General features: G+C 34.5%; 2 protein-coding genes across 2 annotated transcripts; one reads left to right on the top strand and one right to left on the bottom strand.

Moving 5' to 3' along the window:
• The first annotated feature begins 204 nt into the window (after positions 1-204).
• On the top strand, positions 205-6433 carry LOC130053641 (dentin sialophosphoprotein-like). Its single transcript, XM_056161011.1, has 3 exons — positions 205-246; positions 2523-3014; positions 6257-6433. The coding sequence occupies exons 1-3, from the start codon at positions 205-207 to the stop codon at positions 6431-6433; spliced, it is 711 nt and encodes a 236-aa protein (XP_056016986.1).
• A 3089-nt stretch (positions 6434-9522) lies between these two features.
• LOC130052806 (uncharacterized) lies at positions 9523-11656 on the bottom strand. The gene is made up of 2 exons (XM_056158847.1): positions 11597-11656; positions 9523-10823 (listed from the first exon to the last, which is right to left on the bottom strand). Exon 2 carries the CDS (start codon positions 10801-10803, stop codon positions 9586-9588), a length of 1218 nt encoding a protein of 405 aa, XP_056014822.1. The 5' UTR covers positions 10804-10823; positions 11597-11656; the 3' UTR covers positions 9523-9585.
• Between the last annotated feature and the right edge of the window lie 3863 nt (positions 11657-15519).

The following is a 15519-nucleotide window of genomic DNA, read 5'->3' as shown; positions in this document are numbered from 1 at the left end:
TCAAATATCAAAGACCCTTGATCCTTTTGCAAGGTCAAAACATCAAATTTTAGAAAAACAAAAATATAACAATATTTTGAGAACTTGTAAAGCAAAGAGTGCTTGGTCATTTTTTTTAAACCTTTGAACTGTTGCAAGATAACATAATCAAATCTGTAAGTATCATGAAATTATGAATATAATTAATTCTAAGAATCTTTAGACATGGTGTCTTCGATTAAATTGGAATTAAGGAAGGAAGATCAGGTAAAGCCAAGGTGCATCTATAACCAAAGTTTTGATATTGACCTAAATTTAGTAATTCGATCAAAGATGAGAATAATACCTATACAAGACAAATATCATATCCTGAAAACCATTACATGTATGATTCATAAAGCTATACTTGGAAAAAAGAAGGAGCTGGGATATTGAGACAAGATACATGCTTTTAACCTTTGTCTTACCTATTTTAATTTCCAAAGTTCAAAACTTATAATTTCAAAGTCCAAGTTCAACAATGTCATACACATACTTTGTCTTTAAAAAACCCTTAGGCATTACAACTTCATTAAAAGGATGAAATAAAGACAATACATGTATATATGCTTTGAAAAAAAGGTGTTTTTTAGGGGGAGGCTTCTGTAGTTTTAAATTTGATTTTCATTTTGATTATAAAGGGGATAATTGTAAATTTTCATTTCCAATATCTAAACAGGGAAATCACCCAAAGGAAGGATTGACAAATTTTCTTGTGTCCTTGGAAATTTCATCCAAGATTTGATAAAGGAAGATGGCTTCAGTTTGCAACAATATACAGAAACATCCTGCCTTTCAAACAAACCAAGAATATATCTGATGACAAAGAAAAAAACTGAAGAGGAGGTTTGTCATTTTTAAAAGAATTTAGAAGATGTGTGAGCTGAAAGCTCCAGATATTTTTTATTGCATGTTTTTTATCATCTGTCTGTAAACCTTTCTCCAGAACCACTGGGTCAAAATCAAGTGAACTGCAGACAAGTCTTATTGCTATCATTATGAAGTCTGCAAATGATTTCAGATGTTGGTTCCTGGGTTCAGAATGGAGCCACATTAAGAACTAGTCCAAGGATTTCACATAGGTTTATATATACATGTATGTATTATAATATGTATAACAGGCTGATATAGTATTGAATCAAATTTGTTAATATTTGGCCCCAAGGTCATAGTATAAATCCCTTATTTATAAAGAGAATTACACTGTATAAGGGAATCTGAGCTGAAGGCTCAAGTGCAGGCTATTTTCTGATCTCCTGTTATCCAATGACTGCTAGCTGTCTGTTTGTAATTTTTTTTTTTTACAAATTCATCTTTTTTGGAACCACTGGACCTTCTCCAATAAACTGGGCTCAAAGCAGCCTTGGATGAAGTGCTTTTAAGGTCCATGCCCCTTGCAAAAACACAATGAGAAATCACATGCTTATGTGAAAGCATTTTATATAGTGTAGATTCCAGTTTGCTTAAATTGTTATACCCCCCGCAACAAGTTGTGGGGGGGGGTATACTGGAATTGGGTTGTCCGTCTGTCCGTCCGTCTGTCTGTAGACGCAATGGTTTCCGGGCTCTAAAGCATTATCCTTTCCACCTACCGTCACCATATCATATATATGGACTACCCATGGGATGAAGATGTTCCCTATCGATTTTGGGGTCAAAAGGTCAAAGGTCAAGCGCACTGGACATTGAAGTAGCAAATGGTTTTCGGGCTCTAAAGCGTAATCCTTTCCACCTAGTCACCATATCATACATATGGACTACCCATGGGATGAAGATGTTCCCTATCGATTTTGGGGTCAAAAGGTCAAAGGTCACGTGCACTGGACATCGAAGTAGCAATATGGTTTCCATTAAAATTCTTTAACGGCTTTTTTCATCGCATGGAGATGCTGTGTTCCTAGATAATCCATTTCTCCCTACAAACGAGAATACCCAAGGTTTGTCATGCCATTTGTTTTTTACACTCAGAAAAGAGGTAGTTTATACCTATTACCAACACCCTTTGGGAGATTGGGTTAAGCGGGGGGTATTCTTAGTGAGCATTGCTCACAGTACCTCTTGTTGTCCCTAGGTCTGGATGGGGCCACAATATGACTCCAGTTAGATAATTATTCTGCTTCAGAAGAATTTATAGAATCTTTATTGGCTAAAAACAGATCATATGACTCCCTGAAATTTTATTATACACTGTTTCTGAGTGTGTGATGTATTAAAAATCAGACAAAATATTCTTTTCTATATTTATCTGATGTAAACAAAGGGTATCTCTAGCATGCTAAAGGTCCATGGTGAGATACTTGACTGCGGGGGGGGGATGTCAATGTCTTGCCTGCCTGAAACTTATCTTTCATTTCAAATAAGTCATTATACATGTACAGACATATGAAAGAACACTTGTAATGCAGAAAATATTAGCTTAATATGTGGATTTTTTTTTTAATATTAAAATACTATTTTATATATATCTATCTACATATACACTCATCATTGTAATTTACTTACAGCTACCTTCCCTTTTTGAACTATTATCTGGGGACTCTTCTGATGATTTTGACCTCCCATACCTGGTGTACATCACCCAAAGTTCTCCACAGTCATTAGAGACAGACCATATGGACCAGACCAGTACCACAGATAGCAGTGCTATTTCCACAGGGACAGATAACGGTGCTATTTCCACAGGGACAGATAACGGTGCTATTTCCACAGGGACAGATAGCAGTGCTATTTCCACAGGGACAGATAATGGTGCCATTTCCATAGGGACAGAAAGCAATGCTATTCCCATAGGAACAGGTAGTAGTACTATTTCCACAGGGACAGATAGCAGTACTATTTCCACAGGGACAGATAACAGTGCCATTTCCATAGGGACAGAAAGCAATGCTATTCCCATAGGAACAGGTAGCAGTGCTCATGCTGCAGGGACAGATAGCAGCACCAATGCCACAAACCAGATCTTGGAGACAAACCCTAACTTGAATATTTCACCTGTAGTAAGTGTTCAATCACGAAAAAATATTTACCTTGTATCTTTATTATGAGTTACTCATACACTTTTAATCACATTTAAACTCACTGAAATCTTAGGAAACCTTTTCTGATAGCCTGTTTTTCACCTGTGACCCTGCATATGAAGCATAACTGGTAATATACTGTATAGGGGGAAAATACCTTGCGGTGTAATTATTCACTATATTCATGGTGTTGATAAATCTGAATTCAAGAAACAGTGAATAAGTTTTGAATTAAATCAGGCTTTTTTTCTTTCCTTATTTTGGGGGGTTGGGTTAATGTGTTCAGGCTACCACGTAGATATATTTTATGTTGTCACTCAGTAATTATGAGTTGAACTTATTTATGTTTTTGTTTATATATTTTATTTACCACGTTTTCCTAACATTCTAATTACCAGAGATAATGATCCTGTATTGATAGTTAAACAGCTGTGTAAATAGGCAATGATAGTTGTTTGATCAAAACACAAAGGTTGTGGGTGTTGATTACCCGTGCGTAACTAGCATTACCTCAGGCACTTGTCACCTGATCATATGTACATGTAATATTTATGCCCCCTTCAAAGAAGAGGGGCATATTGCTTTGCACCTGTCAGTCAGTAGACCACATGTTGTCCACTCAATATCTTAAGAACCATTCACTTGATGGTAATGATATTTCATATGTGGGTTGGTTATGAGTAGAAGAGGATCCCTATTGTTTTTCAGGTCAAAGGTCAAGGGTCAATCGACTCTGGACATAGGAATATACTGTCCGCTCAATATCTTGAGAACCCTCTGTTTGACAGACATCAAACTTCGTACATCCTAAGGAGAAGATGACTCCTATTGATTTTGAGGTCACATGGTCAAAGGTCAAGGGTTAAACTGGACATAGTAATATATTGTTTCCTATAATTCAAGAATTAATTGCTTGATTAACACCAAACTTGGTACACTGGTACAGCACATATACATGTAATGAGTATATGACCCCTATTGATTTTAGGTCACATGGTCAATCCACTCTTGACATAGGAAGATATTGTCTGCTCAATATTTTGATTTGGTGATGCATGTACTACTATCAATTAAATGATGCATATGTATAACCCTTTTCAATTTTGCACCATCGGGGGCATTTATGTTTTACAAACATTTTTTGTTTTTTATCATTTTGTGTAACCCAGTTTTTCCCCCAAAGTTTTATTTTTTTCAAATAACTTACGGACTTCCTTTAGATATAGAGCGAAAACTTCATTGACGTAACACATTGTTAAGTGTTCCCATGATGTAACAACATTTACATATTGTGAAGATTTAAGTTTGTTCAAAAGGTGGTCCCTCTCTTTCACTCTTGTTGTTAGGTTACCTGAGTGACTCAGGTGACCTATCACTATCTGTTTTTGTCTGTTGTCTTTTTCATATGTCATCCATTAACATAAATTGAACATTTTCAGCTTCTTCTCTGAAACTGCTGAATCAATTTCAATTCATTTGACATATACCATCTTTGAGTGAAAGGGAACAAAATTTATGAATTTCATGGTCCCTGCCCCTTGGGGCCTGACTATGGGGCTTAAACCAGTCTTCGACGTTAACCGGTGGCCCGATGCCCGTGGCCAGTAAAATCGGGATCGGGCTTCTAAAAATATTTAACCCAGGAGTCCGGAGGGCCTGTAAATGTTTTATTGTATGTTTTGTATATATTACAAATATAGCGTGAGATTGACTCAGACTTTGTCATGACTTACATGTAGCAATGAAATTTCGCATCGAAAAATTATCAACCATCCTGCCTTTTATGAAGTATAGGGAGGCACAGGCACTGGAAATTAATGTAAATATATAGTATGTGCATATATAAAAAATACATGCACATACTATATATTTACATTAACTTTCAATGTCCGTGTTGGGATTACTGTGGGGTTTCGGGTTAGAATAGGTCCTCAGTACCCCCTTGCTTGTCGTAAGAGGCGACTAATAGGGGCGGTCCTTCGGATGAGACGGCAAAAACTGAGGTCCCGTGTTACAGCAGGTGTGGCACGATAAAGATCCCTTCCTGCTCGATGGCCATAAGCGCCGAGCATAGGTCTACATTATGTAGCCCTTCACCGGCAGTGGTGACGTCTCCATATGAGTGAAATATTTTCAAGAGGGACGTAAAATAATATTCAACCCGTGTAGGGAGGGGGCTCGTCAGTGAAATTCCAAACCTCACAAGCGTATTTCGCAATCACAACCATCAGATCCAAATAAATAAATAAAAAAACCAGTAGTACAAGGAGAAAAAGAAATCGAAAAGTTAAGCCCCATTGGACTGAGGGTGGGCCTTTGCTGAGATTTAATTTGGGAGAAAACAATGTTTTGTACGTGGTGTATACAAAACACAGTAGAACATGAGCTTCTGATGTCATCTGTTGAAAAATAAAATAAGATAAAATAATCTCAGTTGTTCTTTAACTATGATATGTATTTTCCTACTGTAGAACATGCTTGTACCTTGCAAATAACAAGTGGTCAAATTAGAAAAAAACATTTTGGGCCATTAAAATATTGTTCGGGCTTGCAATATTATTATACTGGGAGGCCCGAAGGGCCTGTGCTTCACAAAGTTTTTTGTGAAGACTGTTAAACCATCAAATGAATGCAAGTTTTGAAAAATCTTCCTAGTATTCACTCCTTAACATCAAGCAGTTGAACTATTATCATGATTGTAATAAATTTGCATTGAGCTCTCTACAAAAAAATGTGAAATTCAAGGCCAGGGGTTCTAGAGTTAAGGCAGGACTCTAATGATCATAAAGTTAAAATGCATAAATTCTATAAAAATTTCCTCTATCCCTGTATATTTAGCAGATAAACTAGGTGCATGGTAAGAATGGGCAAGGATGCCTCTTAAAACCCTTAGGATCTCTTGTGTATTGAACTATTTAAAGAACTCATGGTAATTTATAATTATTCGTGTGATCTACATGTACCTGGTTCTATCCAATCAGAAAGCTTGGAATGATTGAAAAAGATATTAATCATATTATGACCGAATAGCCGGAACACTATCATCTATGGCTGGAACCTACAACCCTCGGATTTAAAAGCCAACGCTCTACCGACTGAGCGAAAGGGTTAACCCACTAGCTAGTGCTCTTGGGAGTGTGGCCTCACTATATATACAATACATAGCCACTTAATTTAACTCTGTTACAATATTTATTGATAATGTTTCCTTTGTATTTCAGACTGTAAGGATGCCAAGGATTCCTACCTGTACAATATGTTCAGACAGATTTTCAGATTCATTTTTGAATTGTGGCCACATTCTCTGTTTTGTATGTGCCACAGAGCTAACAGAGCGTGGATCCCTCTGTCACATCTGCAGACAGGAATTTACTACAGTGTCTCGGCTGTATTATTAAAATAACATACACTTCAGTTGCTTCCCTCCTATATTGCATCAAACAATGCATATTTTTGGAAAGTGAAGAATTAACAAGGATATAAACTGTTAACGTTTCTACTCTACTGGTTAGACAGTTCTTCTTGTGCCAAATAGCGAGCTGTTATTTGTACTGTGTTTCAGTCACCTGAGTGTAAAGCTCTTTCTGATATCAACTGTCTACTAATATTTTCGACAGGCTGTCTGTCTGTCGATCTGTATACCAATTTTTCACATTTAAACTTCTGTATAGTCCTTGGGCCAAAACCAACAAAATATGCCTCAAATCATCTTCTAGTAGAGGGTTATAAGAGTCTTCAATTCAAAGTCCAATTCCCTTGCATAAGGAGATATTCATTTTGTTATCTGTTTTTCTCTTGGAGCCACTGAGCCAAAAATCATAAATTTATTTGAAGCATATAATATGTTATATATTAATTGCACCAGTAGTTATCACAGAGACACATTAAATTTTTTTTAAATGCTGCATAATATAAAATAATTTTGAAACACTTTTTTTGGAACAGTAAATTAACAAAATATCTAAGATCAAAGGATACCCTAAATTGGGGGAAAGAAGTATTTCGTGATACTTTCTTATATCTTATTGTTTTCGGATTCAAAATATTTTTCTCAATGGTAAAATTGAAGTAATTTATATTCATTTTGGAGGGGATTTGAATTTTTTCATGGTTTTGTATTAAATTAATTTCAATCCAGCTAGCATATATTTGAGGAAAATGCAAAAATTAAGGCTGGTTTGATATGAAAACTTTGTTATGAAAATGTGTTTTAGCAATCATAGAACCTGTACACATTGTTTCACAATTTTTGAGTATCATCCTTAATACTAAAGCATCCTTGCAATATTGAGAAGTTTATTCAGATGGTGGCCCTAATAGGGGATTTAGTTTTTGGTCACAGTAGGGAGCAATTTGTTTTATGTAGGGTTAATACAGGATTTTTTTAAAAAGTTAAACACTTTAGAAACTGCATGTACAACACAAACTGTGAAGTATATGTAAAAGGGTAAAAATTTGGGCTAGTGGATAATTTCTTTATTTTTTTTTTTACTCATAGTTGGTGCTCAAAAAGCATTGTGTATAGTGTGAAAGAACAATTTTTGTTCAATTTTTTAGAGGCACAAAAAGATTTCAGATTTCAATTTTTAAGAGATTTATGTAACAGTATTACGTATATGTATTAAATCTATTTTGCAGCAAACAATGCATGATATAACTTTTAATGTTTACGACAACCAGACGTCAAAATGTGGAATATTTGGCAGTGTTTACTGAACTGGTTTTTTTTTATCTCAAGATTTTTTTTTTATTTCAGGGATATGATAAACAAGAAATTTGTTTGTACATATTAGAATTTTGCAAGTCTGTTTTTTATTTAAATGTATGAAGGTACAGCATATTAAAAGTGATTTTTTAATTAAGATATACATTTGTGTTGAAGTTTGCTATTTTTCTAAATAATTTAAGAATGAGCATTTTACCAAATTCTCTTACATGCATTTTTCATTGTAATTTTTTGTTTAATATATATACATATATAGGTCTTGTGTTACAGGTAGTCTAAAATTTGTTCAACAATTAATATTAGCAACCATTTCTATCATATTGCTAAGTTTTATGTCATGTTTTATTCTTCAGAAGTGATAGTGAAAAAATGCAGAATTTTGGACCAAACTAGAAAGAAGACAATGTCATAATTTCACAGAAGTTAGATATTCATTTTCATTATATAAGGGAAAATCCTTATTGTGCAGGGATTTTTTTTTTTATTTTAGAACCTTTTTTTCATTTACAAAGGCATGAATAATTTGTTCATGCATGTTACTTTTAAATGCTTGAAATAAAAATAGAAGCAAATATCTTTTTAATTTTTTGTCTCTCATAATCTTTTAAAGCTTTGCAAAGAAAACTATACATGTAATTGTGCACTTTTTCAGTTTTTCATGAAGATGATAATTTGAACTTTGGATCTGTCTGGCCGTTTGTAATGATTTATATATTTATAGATATAACTTTAAAAGTCAGTAAGTTTACATGATGATGTCAAAAGGACACTATCATATATTTCATGAAATGGTTTCCTTGGTCGAGGCCGCTTAATGGAAAAAGGTATCATTTTTAGCTGAGTTTTCCGTAAGAAAAGGTGAAAATGGCGGATGGGCAGCTGCCAAAAGGGTAAATATTTTGTCCAGACAACTCTTACAGTTTTCAAGATGGGAACTTTAATTTTGCAGATCCATTGTACACATATTGGAGATGTGCATATTACTTGGATTTTAATTTTTGATTATTTATAAGAAAAATACCAGCTTTTGAACTTGGCCATTTTTTTGGCTAAATATTGCATGTAGGGTACCTGATTTTTCTGGACAACTCCTACAGTTTTCAAGATTGGAACTTTTTTTCTTTTGCATATCAATTGTACACTTAACAGAGATGTGCGCATTACTTGGATTTTGATTTCTGATCATTTATAGGGGAAATACCAGTTGTTGAACTTAGTCATTTTTATGCAAAATGTACTAATTGATTTTGATGGGGGGTGTTACCTCCTACAGTTTTCAGATAAGAACGTTTTTATACTTCATGTGAGAAATCTCAGTACTGTTCACACAAAAGAAACCTGGTTTGCTGTCACATTGACAGCTTTCCCCATGTGGATGTTTCATTTGAATACATGTATTGGTCATTTGGTCACATGATCAAATCCAGGAAAGGTCATTACAGTTTGTAAATTTTGAATACATACCAACTGATATTAAGGACAATATATATGATTCAATAAACATGTATGAAACTCCCTTATTTTCAATACCTTCAATTATACATGTACATGTATATCTAAAATGCAACCAAGGATCTCCTTTATTGAATTCTTGGAATATAATACTACAATTATATATCTGGTCTAGGTAATTTTTAATAAGTGAATGATTGTGCTCATTAAATATCTTTACTAGTTGATAATAAAAAAGAGCAATAAAGAAGTTTGTAAATTTGGTAAATAAGTTGTTTTATTCCGTTATTTACAGAGTGTATTCAACGATTTATATGAAATTTTCCATCTCTATTTTTATATGTCCCTTCCTTCGACAAATACAACAAAAAGTTAAATTGAGTCAATAGCAGTGATAATATTGCAAAATAATTCCAAGGCTTGATCCTTTGTTCTAGGTGGGAACTGAAGTCTGTGTTTTTGAATGAGGACATCAGCTAGTTCTTGAAATTCATTTGAAACTCCGTTCATGGGTGGAACAAGGCTATATTCCCTTTCAATTTGATCTATATTTCCAGGCAAATCAAATCGGAAATCCTTTGTAGCATAGACCTCTGGTTGGAAATATAAGACATCTGGTTTGCCAAAAGGTCCATCTGAGTTTTTGCTTCGTCTAATTCTATGTTCATTCCATTGCTGGATAGTACTATCCAGTTCTTTATTGATCAAAGACATAAAACAAAATCTCATGCATTCAAGGTGAATGTTATCTGAAGTATCCAAAATTCCATGGTCTGCCATTTCTTTAAAAACGTCCATCCAGAATTGTCCGCACATGCTTCTGAGGTTTCTCCAGAATCTTTCTATGCGAGTGTTCCTTGTTGATGATCCATATATAAAACTTGATAATCCTTGGAATGGATCCATATGGTGCCAGCGAAGTGCATACTGTATGTCCCTAACAATTGAGTTTTCTGTCCCCCTGTCTCCATAAATGACACATGGCATCCCATTGATTTCTCGAACATATTTCAGATAGAAATGTGCTATATATTCCGGTTTTTTGTTTGAACTACATGCGTTTAGCCAAAGTATGCGACGAGAATATCCATCAATGCCAGCGTGTATTGATATTCCAAAGGGTTTAAGTTTGTCCCATCCATCTATATGAATTGAAAAATTAGGACCTTTGCTAATGTAACGTCTACGACGAAAAACATGTCTGCTACGAGCAAGCACACCCTCTGCATCAAACACTGTAAGAGCCAGTCTGACAGTTTCTCCTGTGGCAAGGAGACCATGATTTGTCAATAATCGTCTTTTCATAGTTCTATATCCAATGTTACCTCCACTGCCATCTAGTTCAAAAATAATTGCTCTGACTATGTCTTGTAATGATGACTCGTTGTTGCGTCTCTGTATGTTCAGTCTTCTTAGTATACAGTGTACTTGCCTTTCACTTATTGCACAATCATGATGACATGCAAGGAATCCAATGATTTCATTAACAGAATAGCCAGCGTGATAGTAAAGGGCAATGAGATCATCCCTTGTTACCATCTGACGCAGTTGCACGTTGTGGATCAAGGTCCCAATGTAATTATCTCCCATTGCTTTGATTTCCTTTTTAACTGCATGAAAAAAAAAATTAGCTTAATTTAGCATTACTGATAATGAGGAATGATACCGGTGTATTATATTTTGCAAGTACCAATAATTACATTGACAAAAGAGGACAGTAAACAAAAACTTTTAAAGAGAATAGATCGATTTCTCAAAAAGTTTTTGCGTGATGGGGAAAGGGGGTGGGTGGCTACTAAGAATGCATGTGTCTGGTACTGGAAACACTAGGATATGGCAGGGTATCGCATATATCTGCATGTGTTTTATTTACACAAGGGTGTGTTGAGTGTTCTAACCATGTGAACATCAAGGAGAACGTTTTGAAACTCAAATGATGCTTTTAGCCTTATTTATATCAATTCTTATTATTATCTTTGTAAGATAAAAATTGTTCCCCTGAAAATGACGATTTTCTTGATAAAATATTTTTTCTTGCATTGTTTTTTTTAAATAAAGCAAGCATGCACATCTTTAAAACATTTTTTTATGCATGTAACTTCTCCACTTTTAAGTGAAAATAATCATAAAATTGTTAATATTACAATTTCAATTATAATAACATTATGTTACCAAATTCCTTTTTATACATTCAATCTGATAAGGATTTTTTTCTGCCACCCCCACCCCCTTAAATCTGTACACTTGTAAATTGTACAAGCATTGCATTACAATAAGTCTAAATATAATAATCTATAATGCAACTGCCAAATCCCGTGGGTCTTGTTAAAAGGTTAATTTGGTAAAATATATAGATTAAATAAGAATATGAATAAATAATTACCGTGTGATGGAAAACTGTCCGTTCCTCATCGCTTCAATATGAAAATGACAGAGACACCCGAAAACATGTATCTATATTTATACAGTTATCGTGACTGCAATTATGAAAAGGCAGTAATTGTCAATTCAACAATTTTAATCACGATACAAGATAAGTTATCTCGTCATGTCGAGATAGTTATCGCAACAAAATGAGATAACTTATCTTGACTACACGAGATAAAATTTGGCTTATGTTGAGAAAACCAGAATATTATCTTGACTTGGCGAGATAATTATCTTGACTGACGTGATATCTTATGTTGACAAAAATTATCTGGATGGCAGAAATATGCCACCATAGTTTAGTACATTTTTCTAAACAAGATACCACGATTTATCTTAAATATGAAAAAAATTAGGGGGCGCGCGTCGGTTGCGCCCCATTCTTAAATCCGCCCCTGCTAGGTACTTTTTCTAATATAAAATACCCATACCATACATGTACAATCTTACTAATTTGTCTGACCGCTATTCGGGTTCGAGTAGGTCCTTAGTACCCTCTGCTTGTCGGAAGAGGCGACTAAATGGGGCGGTTCTTTGGACGAGATCACTTAAACCGAGGCCCCGCGTCGTGTCACAAAGTGTGGCATGATAAAGACCCCCCCCCCTGCTCAAAGGTCATAAACGCCGAGCATAGGCCTAAAGTTTGCAGCCCTTCACTGGCAATGGTAACGTCTTCATATATGTAAAATACTCTCGAGAGGGACGTTAAACAATATACAATTAATCAATCAAATTGTCACCAGAAAAACGTATTCATTTCCATTAGATCCATCAACTCAATACCCAGCCGACGAGGATGGCGCAACGCAAATACTACAGCTGCATGATTCTAAATCTCTATTACTTCGTTCCGGACACTTAACAGCACGACTGAGTTTCACGAATTTTCTATCACTAAAACACCAATTTAGTGTCTAGTTAATGCTGTATAAGGTATTTTGAAACACGATGGAAACCTTATTTCCGATAACATGTTGCCCCCCCCCCCTCCCCCATGTCTTTAATAAACTCTACTGTTCTCTTACATGTACATGTAAAACTTATAGGGTATCAATTTTGATGCAACAGATGCGCATTTCGACAAATAATGTCTCTTCAGTGATGCTCAACCGAAATGTTTGAAATCCGAAATAAAAATAAACTTTTCAGAGCTATTTTAGGGGAAAACAGAGTGCCAAAAAGTGGAGTCAAATTCGTCATTCATTATGATATATAGAAAAAGTAGGAAAACACAAGTAAAATCAGTTTATTTTTTATATCCTTGAGAATTGTTCAAAAGCCTCCCTTTGAAGTGATCCCCTCTACGGAAACATCTAGACTGACGATCACTTTTTTCTCATAACTTGTAATATTAATATCTTCTTACTGTTATACTTCGATTTGGATTAAAAGTATATGTATATTGTGGATTTTTTTTTTATCTTAAAACTTATATTTTAATGGGAAATGTTCTCATTTTTGCCTTTTGATATTTCGAATTTTTCAAAGCCTATTTTTAAAACACCCCTGCTGAGAATCAAAGCTGCTTACCATAATCATGCTTTCTTCTTGATTTTGATTTATTACATTATATTACTTAAGAAATGAAACTTATAATTCTTTTTTTGATGCATGTATCAAACGAAACATTGGGCGGAAAACTTCATCAATGCGGGTAGCATCAAACAAAGAATTATAAGTTTTATTTCTTATCATTTAATTATGTTTTTAAGATAGAAAAACAAATAGTTTCTCCCATCAAAAAGCTTGAATTAACGTTTTTGAAATGGCGCGTAGGAATACATATATGTAAGAATGAAACAACAACAAAACGGCATGGCTGTGCGTTTAGGTCAGGGACCGTTACTGTGCAGATTTAAATGGATTATACGCCAAATTAAAGGTGCAATGGTTAAATGGTTAAAAGCTGAATTGAATATAAAGGAAGAGAACAAGTGGTGACTGAATTTATGGTGCATTGTGTTGAAAGAGACGTTGAACACTGGTTGTGTCGTTGGAACGGTGGAATGCAACTCGGCTCCATTTCAATATCGAGTAAAAAGTTCAACACCTCTTTATCTAAAACGCACTCGTTGACTGAGCCCCATATAATGCAGTTCAATTTCATTAATATTTACCAGATCAGAAGTCGCCACTTGCGCCGTCATGTTATCGATCTCGTAAAGCAGACGATTCATACCGGGAACTCGTGTAATCTGTCTACTTCTACCAGTAAATGGTCTACGTCATCAAGTTGACTATTATGTCACGTCATCGCTTATATATGTTTTTTATTTAAATGAATTTGTATTTTATTCATATCTTTAGTTGTGCTTATTTTTGATAGCAATGAAAAAGAAAAATCAAACGAATGAATGTCGTTCTATAAATGCTTGTGTGGAAATCCCGTTCTCAACGGGGAAGACGCATTCCAGAGAAAAGTAGTCCCGCGTGCTTAGTGCAGATGAACTCCGAACGAAATTTTGACAGAGAAATCAAACCAATCAGCATTGTTGTTAAATGATTTTATATTCTACCATATATCAAAATTTGATAAAATGTGATACGGTAGAACCGAATTAGGCCTGTCGTACTTCATTGGAAGATAGATACATGTAGTAATAAAAGCAAGTTTTAAAAATGCAGTTTTTTCAGGGTTAGTAGGTCTTTGGCTGGGCTGACAACTTTTACAAGGAGTCAGCCCTGCATGTCTATCTAATTTTAGAGTTAGTTTCAAAGACTGCTCATATACATATGATAATATGCGAGAACGGAAAAATACAACAACTCGTATCACATCTACTTGTCACTATAAATATCTATTTGGAATTAGTCGCACAAGGAAGAAATTTTACACAACTACGAACTCATTTACACCCATGCTTATTGACTTAAATACTCAAGCGAATTAATAATGAATACTTTTACATCATTCCTTTGTGTCACACTGTTTGGCATGTGTCTTTCCATGGATTGTACTGGATATAAAAAAGGAGAGTGAGTAGATTTCTTTTTCGTTTTACATTTGTCATCAGTTATGAAGCATACTCACATGTCTAACCCAAACAACATTGCAGGGTGCTGTTTTAGAATTATGCTTTTGAATTATATGCTTCACAATGGATTCATTTCTAAACTGTAATTATTTGCAGTTTATCATGTTGTACGTTGGCACATTTTTTACGCTTAATTGTATCAACTGATAAGGGTTCGCCAACCGAAATATGTTCCTGTTTCAATATCAAATGAGTATCGGGCATGAATCCTAATTATATTCGGTTACAATTCTTAGTTGGATGAAAATAACGCGGATTTGAAATTATAACACATTACCATAATGCATCTCCAAAATGTCCGGTATATTGCCATAAAAATGTGTGGGGTTTTAAATTCCAGCAATAGTTTTTACTTTCAGACATTGTCCAACGCCTGCTTGGACACACTTTATGTTCACCATTCAAGTTTCTTGCAAGTGATTGTTAAATTTTGTTTGTCAAAAATGCGCATTATGTATTGTAAAATTTAAATATACATTAAATCTAATGAATGGAAATAAATACACATTTTAAATTTGTATCAGATAAAACTGCGAGTATGGAATTACCTTAAATTCCATGGTACTGTAATGAATCGACCTTTCTTATGAAAGAGAATAAAATGTAAGCTGTCTTTAGTGCTTTGTCAATTTTAGTTTTACATACTAGGTCAAGATAGACCGTTACCCTATGGTTTTCATTTACAAAGTTTTTCTTGGTGAGTTAACCAATTCTTCTTTCCAAAAAAAAAAAAAAAAAAAGAAAAGGAAAAAAAAAAAAGAAAAAAAGAATCGCACTATTTGAAAAGAAGAAACATCATTTTGACTGTTGCCAGTTCTTTGATTAAGGGCATGTCAAGTGCTCC

This window comes from Ostrea edulis, chromosome 3 (assembly GCF_947568905.1).
Source record: "Ostrea edulis chromosome 3, xbOstEdul1.1, whole genome shotgun sequence".
NCBI classification, from domain to species: Eukaryota; Metazoa; Mollusca; class Bivalvia; order Ostreida; family Ostreidae; genus Ostrea; species Ostrea edulis.
This window is presented reverse-complemented; position numbering and strand designations above follow the sequence as displayed.

Excerpts from the sequence above, each read along its gene's own strand:
- LOC130053641 (XM_056161011.1), top strand. The coding sequence starts at position 205 with ATGGTGTCTTCGATTAAATTGGAATTAAGGAAGGAAGATCAG. Across the intron at positions 247-2,522 it reads AATTAAGGAAGGAAGATCAG|CTACCTTCCCTTTTTGAACT; the intron begins GTAAAGCCAAGG and ends ATTTACTTACAG. Across the intron at positions 3,015-6,256 it reads ACTTGAATATTTCACCTGTA|ACTGTAAGGATGCCAAGGAT; the intron begins GTAAGTGTTCAA and ends TTTGTATTTCAG.
- LOC130052806 (XM_056158847.1), bottom strand. The coding sequence starts at position 10,803 with ATGGGAGATAATTACATTGGGACCTTGATCCACAACGTGCAACTGCGT.